We start from the raw sequence: 18,565 nt of genomic DNA, 5'->3' as shown, positions 1-18,565 counted from the left end.
TTGGTTTTTTTTAACTTAGAGTAGTATAATCTCTGGTTTTAAAAAATGAATTGAATTCAGGTCAGATTCACTTTTGGTCATATATCATTTTTTTACTTAGCTGAATCCTGCTTTTTATAATGAACATCTAATATTTAAGAGTTAAGTGAGTCAAAGAAATCAGTAGGAAATGCCCTATTCCTAGACGAAATTAGCCATCTTGAGACATTATAGAAAATTTAGATGCACTTGAGTTTGCTTTCAACTATGTGTCCTTCCTTTACATTTCTTGATTGTAAAATTTTGGGTAATGTGCATACAGCACCTAGCACAATGCCAGGAATACAGTGAGTACTCATTTTCCGTTCTCCATGGGAACCTATAATCATAACTATAAGAACAACTCTAATATTTACTTTGAGACCAAGACTAACAATGAAAAATGAAACAATAATAATATCCCATCTGTATAATAGTGGGGGGAAGGAAATAATGAAAAGCCATTTTCAATAGAGCTGGAGAAATTATAAGCCGCTTACATTTATCTGTCATTTTTCTGAAATACCAATTATTCTCTCTAGTTTTGAATCTACTAATGATCTGCAACTGTTTAATATGTTTTTGTCTCTTTTATTATTGCATTTCTAATACAAAACGTGTGACACCACTGGGATTTTGAAGAAAAACAACACACAAAGTTATTAAATCATGATTAAAAGGATTGACTAAACCCTCTAATATTATGATTAAAACATGGAAGGGTTACACATTTTCATATACCTAAATGTTTTCAGCTATGGAAAAGAAATTAACCATGGCATCTGCAATGAGCCACCAAGGGCCTTATATTTGTGCTTCTATTTAAAATAGGCAAAGGAGAATTATTAGGGGAGGAACAATTTTACTGGCTCATAACTTATAGAAAGACTAGTATAGATCAAATGAATTCAGTGATTATGTACAGTACTCTAGCCATTTGTAAATGAGATGGGTCTCTAGATCATAAGAAACCAAAGACAACATTTTTCACCTAAAAAGGGGATGGAGCCTGCTCCAGCAGACTGGATTAGATATGTCTGTCACCTATTCTGTGGCTGTGGATCTTAAAAGAATCAATCAACTTTTCTGTGATTTATTTCACCATTTTTGAGGTAAGTCAGGCAGAAACTATTCCTGAAAAAGGGACATAGCAACAAAGCCCTGTAATATGTTCCTACTTCCTCAACTTCCCCACCATCCAATAAATTAACATAAAATGAATTTGCAATTACTCATGGGCATATCTTAAGGCAAATGGATAGATCTTCCCCTTCTTCCAATTCCTTACAGACTGCTTTGCTTGATTATTTTACTACTTTTTTGACAATGACAATGTATGAAATCAATTTCCTGTTGATGATCTTAGCTTCCTAGACAATTCAGATAATAAAAAACAATATCAAAGGGAGGTTATCCATGGCTTTATTTTTTTTTCTTTTTTTAATTGAAGTATACTTGATGTACCATATTATATAAATTACAGGTATACAATATAGTGATTCACAATTTTTAAATGTTATACTCCATTTATAGTTATTATAAAACATTGGCTATATTCCCCATGTTGTAAAATATATCCTTGTAGTTTATTTTATATCTAATAGTTTGTACCACTTAATCCCATACCCCTGTATTGCCCCTCCCCACTGGTAACCATTAGTTTGTTCTCTATATCTTTGAAGTTGGGCCTTTGGGAAGTAGTTAGGTCATAAGGGTGGAACTCTCATGAATGGGATATGTACCCAATAAGAAGAAACGCTAGAGAGATGATTTCTCTCTCAGCCGTAAGGGTATACAAGGAGAAGATGGCCATCTACAGACCAGGAAGAGTACCCTCACCAGGCACCCAATCTACCAGCTGTTTGATCTTGGACTTCTCAGGTGTCAGAACTGTGAGAAATAGATATTTCTTGTTTAATTCACCCAGTCTAATGATATTCTGTTATAGCAACACAAACTGACCCACCTTTTACAGATAAGAAAAATAAGACCCAGAAAAGATTAAATGACTTGTGCAAGACCACTCAACGAATGTGTTAGAGTGGTAATTAAAACTCAGTTTCCAAATCTGTAATCTAGCATTCTATCCACTATAGCATTTGTGATTTATTTATTCAGCAAACGTTTCAGGGCCACTTATATTAAGAAGGCACTGCTTTAGAGATTGAAGTGAGGAGAGGGGAGAAGATATAAAATGATTAGGAAATTCCCTGTCCTGGGGAGCTTACAGTTTAATACATAACTTAAAGTAGATCCACTAGTTACTATATGGCCTGTTAGACTGTACAAGTATTTAAGGAAGGTGACCAGGACATGGAAGTTCAGAGGAGGGAGAAGACTTCTGGCCAAAAGATCACAAGGAAGGCCAAGGGGAGGATAATTTTAAGTTGAAGGATGGATATGAATTCCACTGGTAGTATCAAAGGGAGGGCTTTCTTATCCGTCATGTTTTTTAGTTGAAAACAGCAAAGGGGAAGTTGAAGAAATTGGCTAGAAAAACACAGGAAAGGGGCAATTCTGTATGTCCAGGAAGCAAAAGTGATGGGTAGATTTTTCAGGGTGCTACTTTCAGGATGCATGCACTCGCATGCACATCCTTGGGTAACTCCACTTATAAACACAACTCCTGGAAAAGACACTTTAATTGGATAAGAGAGAACAGGGAAAACTGACTAAAAGTCTGACTACGTTTATACAGAATGAGAGAGATACAGTGACTTGAAAAGGGAAATCAGGGTACTGTTACCAAAAGAAGGTATCATAAGATAAAGTGTAAATATGGGTGAAAAAAATAAAGCACAAACAAACAAACAAAAATCCAATGCCCACTTCAGAATTTTATGGAATGTAAAGGGAAAAAAAATGAGGTATAGAGAAGGAAAAATAAGTACGGTCAATAGAATGTTAGAGTAGCCTCATTTGGCTAAAGAACAGGATGAGTAAATTACATCAGAATGAACCAGACTTTGGCTTGCTGCTCATCTCCATCTTCTTTTTCATACAAACCCAGCACCATACCAATCAGTGAATTACTCTCCCCAGTTTACAAGTTTTTAAGGTGCATACTGATTTGAGAAACAGTTGACTCAAGGGACAGGAAAATTTGAGCCAATGGTTATGCCCACAAATGAGGGATGGGACTATTCTCGCCAGCTATTAGCAATCAGACTCTTGGCACAAACAATATAGAGCCTGGTGTATTTCTCCCTCAACCTTAGGAAGATTGTCTGGCTTTGGCTACATGACTCGAACAAACAATTTTTCTTAAGGAATATGCCAAGGAGATTCTGTCCATCTGAGCCAAGCTGTAACTTCTTCCTTTGCTTCCTCTATCTGGGCATTCAAGCAGGGGAGGGAACAAAGCAGTTCTACTGGGAGCATTTCTGAAAAGTATAGAAACTGTAGAGATGCACACCATTTTCAAGTGGTAACATTTAGAGTTTTCTCCTCAAATAATCTTTTGGATTTGCTCCCTGATTCTTCTCCCACTCCCCACCCCATCTTTGCTCTGAGCCCAGTGCCAGATAATTTGTGTGAGCTTCACTTTCTTCATTTGCAAATGAAGAGTTTGGATTAAGTTCTCTCCTAAGGGTTCTTCTTAGGTTATACTTTGATATCAGATTGAAAAGCTTGTTTGGGATCATGTTGAGAAAATAGTTGACTACTTTGGACTAAGAAGTTTGGTCTTCAGACTGTAGATTGTGAAAATTAGGTACATGTTATTTAGAAGCAGAATCATAGGCTTTATATTTTTCCCAGATCTCTTTTTGGCAAATGTGTAATTTGAGAAGGTATTATATCTTTTAATCTACTATTTTATTTTGTAAAATAAAGAAAATAATTTTCACAGTTAAGTGAAATAACCAAAAATTTTTTAAATATAATAGTAAGCAAGAACCACTGAATTTTTTTTGAAGAGTACAATGGCTAAGGCATGCAATGCAATGATGAACTTGGCAGTGCTATGCTTGACAGAATGATTGATGTAGGTATTCTCTAAGCTACCAAATCTAGGTATTACTCACAAATGACAAAACAGAAACTCTACAAACGATAATGATAAAACCAAAAATTATAACTATGGCAAATAAGATAGAAGATTAAATTTTTTATTTTAATTATATATAACATTTACTGGACACTCAGTATGTGGCATTCTTTATTTTTTAGCTTGCTTTAAGATGTTAACTTATATACCTGAAATCAGGTAGTCTTAAGACCCAGGCTCTATTTTTCAGCTCAGCCATTGCCCACTATCCATTGCTTAATCCTTCTTCAAGTGAAATTTCTAATTAAGGAAAAATATGCCTTTAAAAGTATGTATTTATATATACATAAAATATGTGTACATATTATGTATACATATGTATGCAAAACATTTCTATACATATAATATGTTGATTGGGGTCATGTATAGTTGCAAACAGAAACCATAATAGTTTTAGAAAATGAGTATTTCCTTTTTCTCTTATAACAAGATATCCTAAGGTATGTAGTTACCAATATTATTTTTACTGCTCAGTGAAGCCATCCAGAACCCAGTCTGTTTCTAACTTTACTACAATATCCTTAGCGTGTTGGATTTTTCCCTTGTCCGTCTCCCTTTGTGGTTTGTGGTCAGAATATCAAGTCTACCAGAGAGCAAAGGGGCCGTGGAAGTCCCAAAGAGGAATACCCAGTCTAGCCAAGATTGACTGGATGAGAAGGGTCTTAATATCAGATATAAACTCTAGTTCAATGAATAAGAAAACCCTCCTCTGTGTTAGGTCTCAATGGCCAGGACATAGCTGCTGGAAGCTGCAAGGGCAGCTAGGGAGGGAGGGAACTGGACTGTATGACAGTTTCAGACAACCGTGATCCATTTTCTGGGTCTGAGAATGTTTGGGCCTGAAACTAAATCAAGGTTCTAAATAAAAAAAATAGAGGAAAGAATATTGGATACGCAACCAGCAGAATTTTCCATAATAAGGATAGTGGGTAAATAAAATTGCCTTACGTGAAAAATGCTATGATAAATTGTGAAGGATGATAAAGTATTTGTGAAATATGAGGCCAAGAAAGACCTTCCAAAACAAATGTGGCAGTTCATTTTAGTTAACAAAAGAAAGTTTATATTAATTCTCAGAAGCTTCAGCAGGTTTTTCCATGGCAAAAAAGATATATCCAGTCATTGAATGAATAGACAGTCATTTTTTGTTGTTGTTGTTTTCTTAGGTAAATAAACTTTTGAGAGGGCTAATGTATTTTTGTAGTAGAAGAAATGGTTTAAATTGATAATGTATTTTCAGGGGCAAGAATCATCTTGGACTACAAAATGTGGGCTTATCCATGTTATATTAGGTGAGTGATTCTAGCTTACTTTAGTGGACAGACTACATCTGTTGTTCTATAGTTAGCATTTTCTTGGGCTGCCAGAAAACATCTCATCACTTGGCATGTCCCACATATTAGACGGAAAGAAAAAGAGAAGAGAGGTAGAGTACAGTTGCTGAAGGATCTGTAGACTCAGAACTCGGCAGAAATGACAGCTGAGAACAGTCAGGAATGTTGATTGCTCCGCAGCTGTATTGAATTAGCAAGGGTAGGCATGTTTTCTGACTGGGAAAGACCAAGGGAGGAAAACAGAACTTCAGAATTTCAGGATTTCTAATTTTTAACTAAGTCAGTGTGATGTCAGTAAGTCTAAGACCCATGGAAATGCAAGGCATTTGGAGATGTAAACAATAGGTAATCGTTGATATATGTGATGGTGGTTTCAAGTGACTTTCATTTCTGAGTGTTCCACTTCTTTGACTGAAAAAATGATTTTGAATTTGGAAAATAACATGTGCAAGCTCCTATCATTTGTTTTCTGCTATCATATTATATTGGGTGGAAAAGTAAATTGATACTATTGACTAAAATATATGGGAAACTTTGGAGAGTAAGAATTTTGATAGTTCAGTTAAAAATACTATTTTGTATGGTATCTTGCTCAGGCTGTGCCAGCAGATTAGAGGCAACTGAAACAATGAATATGGGAACTTCAGAAATGTAGCAATATATAGTTTTCAAATATATTTACTATTTGTGTAAAAGGTGTTTGTGTTGCATATATGCACGCCCACATAATGCTATTTTATGTGGTCATGGTGGTGCAAATAGATTGATAATGAATTATAATTTTGAGATTCAAAAGGATTTGAAGAGAATATGATTTTTGTAACTATTACAGACATCCTATTTCCTCTATCTTTAATTCTTTGTCTTGGCTCAATTACCCCAATATGTTTGAAAAGATCAGGGTTTTAGAAATTCTTATTTACATTTTTATAAGTATTTTGATTTATAATTCATTCTTCCACGTATAAGAATATGAAGGGCCTTAGATAAGTCTTCATAATTTAACATAATTATCTTTAAATATGAAAATAATCTTTGATAATTTCACAGTATTGATTTTCTTACCAGTAGCCCAGTTTGTTTTTCATTAGATTATAATGAGAAATGTACTCAAAATTATTATTATTATTATTTCTATAATAATAATAATAAAATTGAAAAATACCTAAAGTCTTTCAAACATTGTCTGTAGTTAAAAACATCTGCACATATTTTATATGGCAGATACATTATTTTGATTCATTTTATAGAGGTAGTAAAGCATTAATATTGGTGTAATTCTTTTTCTTTTAACTTTATCACCCTACTTATCTAAATCCAGAGTAACTTTAAATAACTGAAAAACCTTTTCAAACCTTGAAGACATACTAAGTGAAATAAGCCAGTCACAAAGGGCAAATATTATACAATTCCACTTGTATAAGATACCTAAAGTGGTCAAATTCAAAGACAGAAAGACTGGGAGAAAGGGAGAGAGGGAAGTTAAAAAAAAACAAGTCTTTTTAGCCATGCAATGAGCTACACTATGACATTTTAGTATGACTTCAGCTCAAGAGTACCATGTGTCCTTTGCCGTAATAAAGACTTCATTCTAAATGAAAAACAAAGAGTGCGTGTAAAACACTGAGCACTGACTGGGTGGACAATTATTGTCTTAGTGAATGTTATCTTTTATTATTATGGGCAGTAAATGTTTCAGAAGGTCAAAAGAGCAATGTGAAATAATGCATGTTTTAAATGGCTTCATGAGTATGTTTATGACAGATCAAATTACATACTTAAAATATTTTCCAACATCCTTTATTAAGAAACTTTATTATTCTAGGAGGAATTGTTGATAAGGATCTTCGTCACTACCTCAACTTACGATTTCAGAAGGGTTCTGTGGACCACGAACTTCAGCAAATCATTCGTGACAACCTCTACCTCCGCACGGTGCCATGTGAGTAACAGACAATTTTTTTTTCCTATGGTAACAGATAAATGTTCACTGTATATTCATTGTTTAATTTAAAAGAAAAGTTCAGTTGCACTGATTTCTTAAATGGTGGACTTCTGGAATAGACAATTTATTTGAGATATGGAAGTTTTAAATGCAAAAGCTTGTAACTGCAGTTGTGTGGTTTAGGATGATGTCATAGCCAGAAGAGACTTATGATTTTCAAGCTATAAAACCTAACTTCTCAAGTTAGTATGGAGAAATATTAATTCTAGTCCAGGATGTTGGTGATTTCAGAATGAATCATAATTGGGGTAGAACTCCACACAGGGAGACAAGAGAATGCAAATTCAATTCATTAGCTGAAACAGCTATTTCATAGATGGAATCTACACAGTAACTCCCAGTCTCATCACTGGTTTGCAGCAGGGGAGTCTTACAAGTGGAAAGGAAATTATGCATTGGAAAGTAAAGTTAAATGTTCTGTAACTCTGAGAAAGTGATAACGTTGAGCGTTGGGCACAAATTTCTTAATATACAATCTATAGAAATTCACAACAATCCCTGATTATGAGCAGGTGCTACTTCAAAAGAGAGGAATTGGTAAAATGATAAAATTCACAAATCAACTTTTTAGTACCTGCTTCAGCTCATTTGAGAATCCTTCTATTTACTTTAGGACAATTCAAGGACGTTTCAAGCCAGGTCCTAGATCCTAGATAGATATCAAAATCAATTTCCTTCAAGGTAGATTCCATGACCTCCAGAAACTTTCCAATCTCTCTGGAAACTGATCTGTGAGTGTTGTGTGTGTTCCTTTTGTTTTAGTTTTGTTCTAAACTTTAATAAACTCAAAGATGTGGGCAGTAGAAGGTTGATATTAAAGAAAGAAAAACTTGGCTGAGATAAGTGAAACAAATAAACCATGTATATATATACATATACATACATATATATATGTATGTGTGTATATATGTATGTATATATATGTATGTATATGTGTATATATATATATATATAGTTTCTGGGATTGAACTACCAGAACTATGTGAAAGGTATGTATTAAAGATGACTCTACCGAAATACTGAAAACACACAAAGAAGTGAAATGGATAATTCAGCATCCAACCCTTTTCACCTACACACATCTTAGGAGGGGTGGCCCTTGCCACTGTTAGCACTAAATGTTCATCAAAACAAAAATGCCAGGGCACCACTATCAGATATTCCTAGATGAGAATGCTTATTGATTGACATCTTGTCAGTCCAAATGCTACCTCTGTGAGTGTGTGTTAGTTAAGTGAATAGACTTTTGGACTCTGAACAGTATGGAGGTTCCTTAAAAAACTAAAAATAGAACCACCATATGACCCAGCAATCTCACTACTGGGCATATACCCTGAGAAAACCATAATTCAAAAAGAGTCATATACCACAATGTTCATTGCAGCTCTATTTACAATAGCCAGGATATGGAAGCAACCTAAGTGTCCATCGACAGATGAATGGATAAAGAAGATGTGGCACATATATACAATGGAATATTACTCCGCCATAAAACGAAACGAAATTGAGTTATTTGTAGTGATGTGGATGGACCTAGAGTCTGTCATACAGAGTGAAGTAAGTCAGAAAGAGAAAAGCAAATACCGTATGCTAACACATATATATGGAATCTAAAAATGAAAATGGTTCTGATGAACCTAGGGGCAGGACAGGAATAAAGACGCAGACGTAGAGAATGAACTTGAGGACACGGGGAGGGGGAAGGGTAAGCTGGTACGAAGTAAGAGAGTAGCATTGACATATACACACTACCAAATGTAAAATAGATAGCTAGTGGGAAGCAGCTGCATGGCACAGGGAGATCAGTTCCGTGCTTTGTGACCACCTAGAGGGGTGGGATAGGGAGGGTGGGAGGGAGACGCAAGAGGGAGGGGATATGGGGATATACATATGCATATAGCTGATTCACTTTGTTATACAGCAGAAACTAACACAACACTGTAAAGCAGTTATACTCCAATAAAGATATTTAAAAAAGAACAACAACTAGAAGTTGAGAAAGTGCATTCTTAAGCTTGTAAGTTTGACATTAGAGTGATGGGCAGAGGAAGATGGATTAAAGTAAGTGACTGAACTATTTATAAGGAAACGGGTGGACGCATTTTCAAAACTCTGATGTTGTCAGTGCAGCTGTGTGAATTTATCTTTTGTGACATGAAAGAAAGGAGATCTGAAGTACTGAATAAAGAATCCGGGTACTTTATTACGTTTAAAAGCTGAGGGAAATAGATAAGAGGCTGACATTCGAGAATACCTGTAGTCCTTGCTAAGGTGATGACGTAAATAAGAAGTCTTAATTAAATATGAAGATAATAGGAGTAAATTTTGCATTAGTTAATTAACTTCTTAAATAAGTCATCTCTCTTCAGAGTTCCCAAGAAATACTATGATGGAAAAATACATATAAAAGTAAAATAACTAGGCTTATATGAGTAAACATAAAGAGGTTCGTGATGTGATTTTGGTACAAGGTCATAAATTCAATTAGAAATCCTTGAATAGCTCCTATAAAGGAGATGATTAGAAACTTAATGAATATGAATATTATGATCAAACAATTATTCTTTGAATTTGTAGCCAGCACTCCTAATAGCCAATTCCAATAATACCATTCACTAACAATGCTCTTAACTTGGCATAAAAGTGAAAAAAACATCTAAGATAGATGTGATTCTAATTTATATTATCTATAATCACTTTTTTACTGACGAACTGGACCTGGACAATCCGGCAACTTCACTCAGTATATCTTTTAATAAAATGTTCAGACGTTGTCAAAGAGTGTGCAGCAAAGATATGTCAGTATTGTGAAAAATCCTGCTATTGTTTAGAAATTTACATGTGTATCCAGTATATCTATTGGCTTTGAGTATGGAGTGACATTTGTTACATATTCTTTGGGTCAAATAATTCTCATTGGTTTTCACTACCCAGCACCATAATAGGAAAATGTATTATTGAAGAGCTTGTCTCTGCCTTTATATATGCATTCATTAATATGTATACCTCTTGTTTAACTTTACTAACTGGAATAGGTCATGGAAACAAAATTGTTGTTAACTTGTAACTATGTTTGGGTGGTTTAACTTTTTTAGTAAGGCAAGACCCAACGGAGTAATTCTGCTTACTGCCACCACATTATTCCACCACCACCAACTACTACTAAAAAGAAAGCAGCTGGATTTCCTTGGTGCCTAGTGAGTAAGAGGGAGTTCTGGGACGAGGGCTGCAGAGACTCCATCCCCTCACACACACACAGTACTCATCCAAATCTTATTGTGAACAACTTAGGTCCTATAACTCCCTCTGAAGGAAATCTGGGCCTGGCTGCTGGCTGATTTCTGAGCTAAGCACGGGAGGGAGGTGGTCAGTCCAAGTCTCTACTGGGCCTTAACTGCATATAATGTAAAATCCCATCAGTGTGTTCCCTGCCCCATAAACAAGGGGTGCCTACACCTAGCCTTTGCATTTTGTCTTCCCAGAACCTTATCTCAGAACATAATTCTTCAAAAACATATTTTTTTAAGTTGTGTCTCTAAGCATGGAAGGTAGGACTTGGTCACAGAGACAGGACTGTTGGGCATATAGTGAGCATGAGTGTGTATACACACACACACACACACACACACACACACACACACACACAATGAGGCCCTCATGAGATCAGTTCATCATTCTTTCAAACTGAATTATGTAGAAAAGATCCTTAGGAACTGATTCTATATTTTCTGTAGCATATAAGCCAGTCACGTGTTTCATATCTATTAAAGACCTAACTTTGTACCTAAATATATTTGTGTCTTTTATTTGCTAACTGTACAGTTAATGGAGGGATGGGGTCGGGATAAAGCTCTTAAGAGAATCCTGGTGTCCTAAAGTGAAAGTTAATTTTTAATTTTTAAATAATGAATACTGAAAATGAACCTTTCAACAATTAGATTTCAGGCTCTATAGGATTTTTAGGTAATGGAACTTCAGGAGAAATGAATAAATAAAGATGAGCCAAAACTGTTGTAATCTGGAATGTGATAAAGCCTAACCAAGAAACATGTATATAGATAAAGAACTCAAAAGAGTTTAGAACATCCATCAAATGGGATTTCTATTATCTTGACAGTATACAAAAGACAATTTCAGAAGCACTAAGTTAGCAGCACCCATTAGAGATTAGGTGAAATTGTTTCATAGCGTGTTAAGTATACAAAGTTAAGGTAGCATGCATTGTCCTTTGGGTAATACAGACTCAGAAGTATATGAGGTAAATTAGTGAAATTAATACAGAAAAATATTGGATTAATTTTCAAATGTTTAAAGAGTAAACATGGAGTTTAATATTCTATTCAGCATAATGATTGTATATAGTTAATGAGTCTAAGTAACCATGATTGAATTGACTATGCTTTTTAAATATGAGAAAAAATAATTGCTTCCATTTATTGATGAAATTCTGTTTTTTTTCTGTCCTTAATACTTATTACAGATACAAATTAATTTTTGAGGCAAGTATGAGCACATACAGAAACTGTAGATAGTTTTTCCCTTATGCCAGGTAACATGAGGGAGGACTTCAATGACCAGTTTTAAAAGTTTCAAAATGAAATGGAAGGTAGTTAAAATTAAACTTGTCTCCCAAAAACATACTTTGTCATTTGGTGAGATTGTTTTATTGGGAAATATTTTAAATTTATTTGAAGCCAAAAGAAATACCAGTGTGTATATGCCAAGTAAAAGACAAAAATCAATAAAACTAAAGGCCTAAATTCTTCTATAAAAAGCAAATAAAATGAAAAACATAGATTTAAGATATGAAAGAAATTACTTTTACGGAAGAGCTGATTGAGGTGTAACTCACAATGATGTTTCTACATATTTAAGCACTTTAAGTTAGTATAACTAAACCATGTTAAAAAGAAGCATTCTCAAGAATAAAATTGTAAGGCTTCTAATGTATTTTTAAAAATTCTCTGTTATACTAGATTATCTTTCATGGAAAAGCAAATAGAAGCAGACTTAAAATGTTATAGGGACTGTTTTCTTTTAAAAAGAGCAGTTACCAACCCACTGAAAGTTACAGCCATGCAGAGTCAACATCCCTTTGCCCTAATTATATAATCCCATGTAAGACTATGGTCAGAGAGAACTATTGGAGAGAAGCTGGTGACCACATATCTAGTATAAAGTCTGGCATTAGGGCAGAGCTTTCTAGTATATTTCATGGGGAAAAATAATTTTAATACTTAAGCAAAAATCAGTACTTTTAAAGCTTGCCAAAATATGCTTATTATTCAACAAGGCAATAGTTTTGGTGGGCATGAATGAATCTAATTACTCATTCATCATGAAGGTTTTAAGCATATGGTAAGAAGTGAGAGTGGAATCAATCTGTGGAATACCAAAAAACTAAAATCATCTTCTAACAATGAAATTCTCTGAGTTGAAGGTGATCAAGAACATGACTAAGTACCCAGAATATCTTTAAGCAATATAGGCCTCTGTGCTGGGGTGGTAGGTTGAACTGTAGGTAGACATGCAGGCATAGGACTAGAGATATAAGATCCAACTGTATTTTAAAACAATATATTGCAACAGCTGTATATTACACATCTGTTTCACCTTTAACCTTATTGCTTCAAACAAGAATCATCAATTTAGAGGCTCTTTTTTGAAGTTGCTTTTAGAGTATGAATTGTGTTCTTTCACAATTATTTCAGAATCAAGTTCCAGATTTTTGTTCTTTGAAAATGATTTGGATTTTTTTAAAAAGCCTAATTATATTTTGTGCTAAGTGTTGAGAATAAGGGTTATTAGAGAATAAATATGGTTATTAGCACTGTGAGCCAAAGGAGAAGGAAATCTATAAGCAAATGAAACTAAAGTTCTTGAGAGATTTATAAACTGCCCCCTGGGAAGCTAGGCCAAAAGGAAAAATTCAAAAGCTTCTGAGCACTATCAAATATTAGAAAAGGTTCTAGTCATTCATATGTATGCCCGCCTGGTATATTTATTAGAAATGTGTTGTTGGTTTATAGAAAGCTGTATTAGGTTTGCCCTCTCCCTCTTATCCCTGAGAATAGTAAGATCTAGTTTCATGTCATATGTGTGAAAATACCGTAGATTTTTTCTTTCTTTCATTGAACACATCAAATGCATCTTTCCTGGTCACATAGTAACATTCATTGGTTTGGTTGACAGAATACATTATAGGAGAGAAATGGCTTCAAAATGTTTCTTAAAATGGAAAGTCAGGGAACATTAGAAGGAACGGTATTGATTTATCCATTTGACACCACAGGGCGCTAGCTTTAGAATAAAGGAACATATCTGGCACAAAAGAAAAGCAATAAACACCAACAGTGAACAATATTACTGATCTTCTAAACCACATAAAATTCCCTTTGCCCTGACTTGATCAGCTTTTTTTGTGGTTGTGACCCAATCTTTCTTCTTGGTTTTTTCCCTTTTGGTTTGTATCTCTCTTTCCTCTTCATAAGAGGAAGGCTCTCCATAGGAAATCTGCGTTTGTGGACCACAGCCGAGAGTATGTATACTCCTGGGCTTCATTGGTTCCAGCAGCTGCCCAAGGAAGAATTGGAGATGGGTGTGTGAAGCCATTTTTCCACCTTCAGAAGAGCCAGTCATCACTTTAAATTGAAAATAGCTCACCTTCCAGGGAGCCCAGAATCTGCTCCCTGCAGACTTAAAGGTTGTAGCCTAGTTGGATATAATTTGGTCAACACACCTCATTGTATGCCTCTTCACTTTTTGAACAGAAAGAATTAGGACTCTAGCAGGTTCAGACCTACCCAAGTTTCCAAAGTCAGCTGATGAGTACATAGGCTGTTGGATAATTGTAGTAGCTGAAGGAAAACTATAGGCAGTGGACACTAGCGTTATTACAGGACTTTAAGGCTGTAGATTTGTAGTAGAGCGCTCAATCTTAATCCAAATACACCTGACCAAAAGAACAATGAAAAAAGGAATACTAATTGTGGTTACTGATATCCTTATGTTTAGTGTACTAGTCAGTTATTTGCACATTGCGGTTTAGCCTTGTTAGAGCATAATGAGTAGAAATAACCCTTTGCTTTACCTATTTGGCAACATGGCACTATGGAAAGAGCATTCATCTAAGAATTGAGAACCATTGGTTCTGGACTGGCTATGCCACTAACTAACTCTAGAACCTTGGCATAGGCTTTACCTTTGGGACTAAGGAGAGAGAGGTAAGGGAATAAAGTGAATTCTAATGGTTCTTTCTGATCTAAAATGCCATCATTTTCAAATTCCACTGGCTTCCTGTTCTTTATTTTATCATAATTCAAATCAGGTCATCAAATTGGCTTAAAATATTCTGGGTATGTAATGCCCTCAATATTGAGCAGGTGTAAACAGCTTATGGAAACTGAAGATATATCAAATACAGCAGACACTTCAGGGAAAAATAAAGAGCTGGGTTTAAATTAAGTGCAGTTCTGGATAAAACAAGCCATGCGTGGAATTTCAGATTTTTCTATGAATGTCAAGTTAAGGATGCCATCATAACTCTGATGTTCCTTGAAATCTGCCTTCACTATTCATGAAACTCTGAAATATGATCCAGTCCTAGTAAGTGGATGGAAAAATAAACATAATGAGAAATACAAAGCTTTTAAAATCACTTTCCTCCTTTGGAATGTGTAAGGAGTTGAGATGTGACATAAAGGCTTCTGAAGCATTAGGTGTGTTGTCATGAAAATGTGATTATAATCTTTATAAGATGTTTAACATGAAATATAGTGTCTTCTAATGTTGAACTTTAATAAGTGTCACTTCTGCAAGTGAATGGCCTTGGGAAACACCCAAATAGATCTAGCTAAAGGGAGGTTAAATCAGTGCACACTGTGATCTTTACAGCACTGTTTAAAAATATAGGCAAATCAGTAGGGTTTCTCACACAGAGTAATTAAAAGGTAAGACTCTATAAGACACTGATGAAAAAAATCAAAGATGACACAAACAGATGGCGAGATATACAATGTTCTTGGATTGGAAGAATCAATATTGGGAAAATGACTCTACTACCCAAAGCAATCTACAGATTCAATGCAATCCCTATCAAATTACCAATGGCATTTTTACAGAACTAGAACAAAAAAATCTTAAAATTTGTATGGAGACACAAAAGACCCCGAATAGCCAAAACAATCTTGAGGGAAAAAAACAGAGCTGGAGGAAGCAGACTCCCTGACTTCAGACTATACTACAAAGCTACAGTAATCAAGACAATATGGTACTGGCACAAAAACAGAAATATAGATCAATAGAACAGGATAGAAAGCCCAGAGATAAACCCATGCGCCTATGGTCAACTAATCTATGACAAAGGGGGCAAGGATGTATAATGGAGAAAAGGCAGTCTCTTCAATAAGTGGTGCTGGGAAAACTGGACAGCTACATGTAAAAGAATGAAATTAGAACACTCCCTAACACGATACACAATAATAAACTCAAAATGGATTAAAGACCTAAATGTAAGACCAGACACTATAAAATTCTTTGAGGAAAACATAGGAAGAACACTCTTTGACATAAATGACAAGATCTTTTTCGACCCACCTCCTAGAGTAATGGAAATAAAAACAAAAACAAACAAATGGGACCCAATGAAACTTAAAAGCTTTTTCACAGCAAAGGAAACTATAAACTAGACGAAAAGACAACCCTCAGAATGGGAGAACATATTTGCAAACGAATCAACGGACAAAGGCTTAATCTCCAAAATATATGAGCAGCTCATGCAGCTCAATATTAAAAAAAGAAACAGTCCAATTAAAAAATGGGCAGCAGATCTAAATAGACATTTCTCCAAAGAAGACATACAGATGGCCAAGAGACACATGGAAAGCTGCTCAACATCATTAATTATCAGAGAAATGCAAATCAAAACTACAATGAGGTATCACCTCACACCAGTTAGAATGGGCATCATCAGAAAATCTACAAACAACAAATGCTGGAGAACGTGTGGAGAAAAGGGATCCCTCTTGCCTGTTGGTGGGAATGTAAATTGATACAGCCACTATGGAGAACAATATGGATGTTCCTTAAAAAATTAAAAATAGAACTACCATACAACCCAGCAATCCCACTACTGAGCATATACCCAGAGAAAACCATAATTCCAAAAGAAACATGCACCCCAATGTTCATTGCAGCACTGTTTACAATAGCCAGGTCATGGAAGCAACCTAAATGTCCATCGACAGACGAATGGATAAAGAAGATGTGGTACATATATACAACGGAATATTACTCAGCTATAAAAAGGAATGCAGTTGGGTCATTTGTGGAGACATGGATGGACCTAGAGACTGTCGTACAGAGTGAAGTAAGTCAGAAAGAGGAAAACAAATACCATATATTAACGTATATATGTGGAATCTGCAAAAATGGTACAGATGAACAGTTTGCAAGGCAGAAATAGAGACTCAGATGTAGAGAACAAATGTATGGACACCAAAGGGGGAAAGCAGGGGCGGGGGGGTGATGGTGGTGGGATGAATTGGGAGATTGGGATTGACATATATACAGAAGTATGTAAAAATAGATAACTGATAAGAACCTGCTGTATTAAAAAATGAATTAAAAAAATAATACTTTCAGTAACAACCATGTGAAATATCAACAAGCTGTAAAATTTTGTCCAAGTCTATTGACCTTCCTCTTTCAACCCTTCTAGCCAAGCTTACAGAAGATCAGTTAAGCATTGGAGAATGCAAAATAACACAGGACTTTAATTAATGGGTTTAACTGCAAGATTAAGAGAGAGTAAGCAGGTTTCCAGATATTTTCTACTTCTGTTCAAAATGAACTTTCCGTCTCGTGAGAGTTGCTTTTTCCTAGTCTTTTATAGATTTAGCAGACATATTACTGGTTTTGTGCTAATGAATAAAGCCTCGTCCCCCTGAAATTAAAACTACCTGGACTCAAACCAACATTTTGCTTGGTTCGGGTTCAATTTCTTGGAAATAATGAAATCTCAATTGTGGCAGAGGTCTAAGTAAAGCTCAGTGAGTATCATGTGTTTCTCTGTTTTGCAGCCTTCTTTGTAGTTGCGTAGGGGCCACATGACTAGTTTGAGACAATATGACTGAGGAAGCGATGAGCTGCTCTCTTCCTGCATCTCTCTTCTCCTGCTGCAGTGAACTTAATGGCCATATATTTTAGTTGGTGTACCCATCACAAGAATGGAGACTGTCCTGGACCACATTAAACAAGCCAGATTAAAACTTGCAATGTTGAACATTACATTAAGATTTGGAAGTTCATTTGTTATATCACAGCACAGATTAGAATTCTGGCACAAACCAAAGTATCCTTCATATGAAAGTGAATACTAGGACAAAACATGTTAACCCCTTGCTCAGTTCTTGAAAATAAGTGAGATAGGCAATTATAAATCTTGCTTTTTCCTTTGCTATGTGTACATATGTCAAAGTAAAAGAAAGGAGTCTGTATAAAGCATATGCTATTGCATTGTTCATCAGTGCTTCAACCTGGCAGGCTGGTTGTTTCTTTTATTAAAAATAATGAAGAAATAAAACTATTTTTAATAAAATTCATATTGCTATTCTATTTTCTACAGTAGAAAAGACTTTCAGACATGATTAATGCGAAAAGAGAGATCAATGGGAAATAAAGGTTCTGTAGTGTTCTGTGAAATTTTTATTTAGTTTGCACCTTGAACTTGATCACTTCAATCACTTAGATAAATTTGTGACTTGGAATATTGGTTCATTATGGATGAAAGAAAAATACCACACTGTCCTTTTTTCTCTAGTTAATGATAAGCCTTGAAAATAAGATAATCATTTTTCAATTAGGCTCCATGCAGAGACTAGAAAGCATAGTTATCAAAATGTTCAGAACATAATCAGTATTAAGTTGTCATATTTTGGCTGTATTAATGTTGTTAAATTGACGTATTAGTTATTATAAGTGGATGCTCTTCCCTGAAATCATTTTTTGCCTGAAAGATTTTAGCAATTAAAGTTGTATTCATTAGCACACCTATGTCTATACTTTTTTCCAATTCATTATTATGGTTCTTACTTTCCATTGCCTAAAGTTATGAAGCCATGTAAAGTTATAAAATAACATTTCAATTGCTTGACTTAGAAG

The 18,565-nt window shown here is 35.0% G+C and overlaps 1 protein-coding gene across 7 annotated transcripts in view; it reads left to right on the top strand.

Moving 5' to 3' along the window:
* Nucleotides 1-18,565, top strand: part of MAGI2 (membrane associated guanylate kinase, WW and PDZ domain containing 2) — a 1,336,469-nt gene that overhangs the window by 355,830 nt on the left and 962,074 nt on the right. For all 7 annotated transcript variants that reach the window (XM_082473412.1, XM_082473411.1, XM_082473409.1 and 4 more), the window contains exon 2: nucleotides 7,226-7,342. In XM_082473412.1, the coding sequence (XP_082329538.1) occupies nucleotides 7,226-7,342 (117 nt within the window). The remainder of the gene's footprint in view (nucleotides 1-7,225; nucleotides 7,343-18,565) is intronic.

Source organism: Balaenoptera physalus (assembly GCF_965194825.1).
Source record: "Balaenoptera physalus genome assembly, chromosome: 8".
NCBI lineage: Eukaryota > Metazoa > Chordata > Mammalia > Artiodactyla > Balaenopteridae > Balaenoptera > Balaenoptera physalus.
The sequence above is the reverse complement of the archived record's forward strand: the minus strand, read 5'-3'. Positions and strand labels throughout refer to the sequence as shown.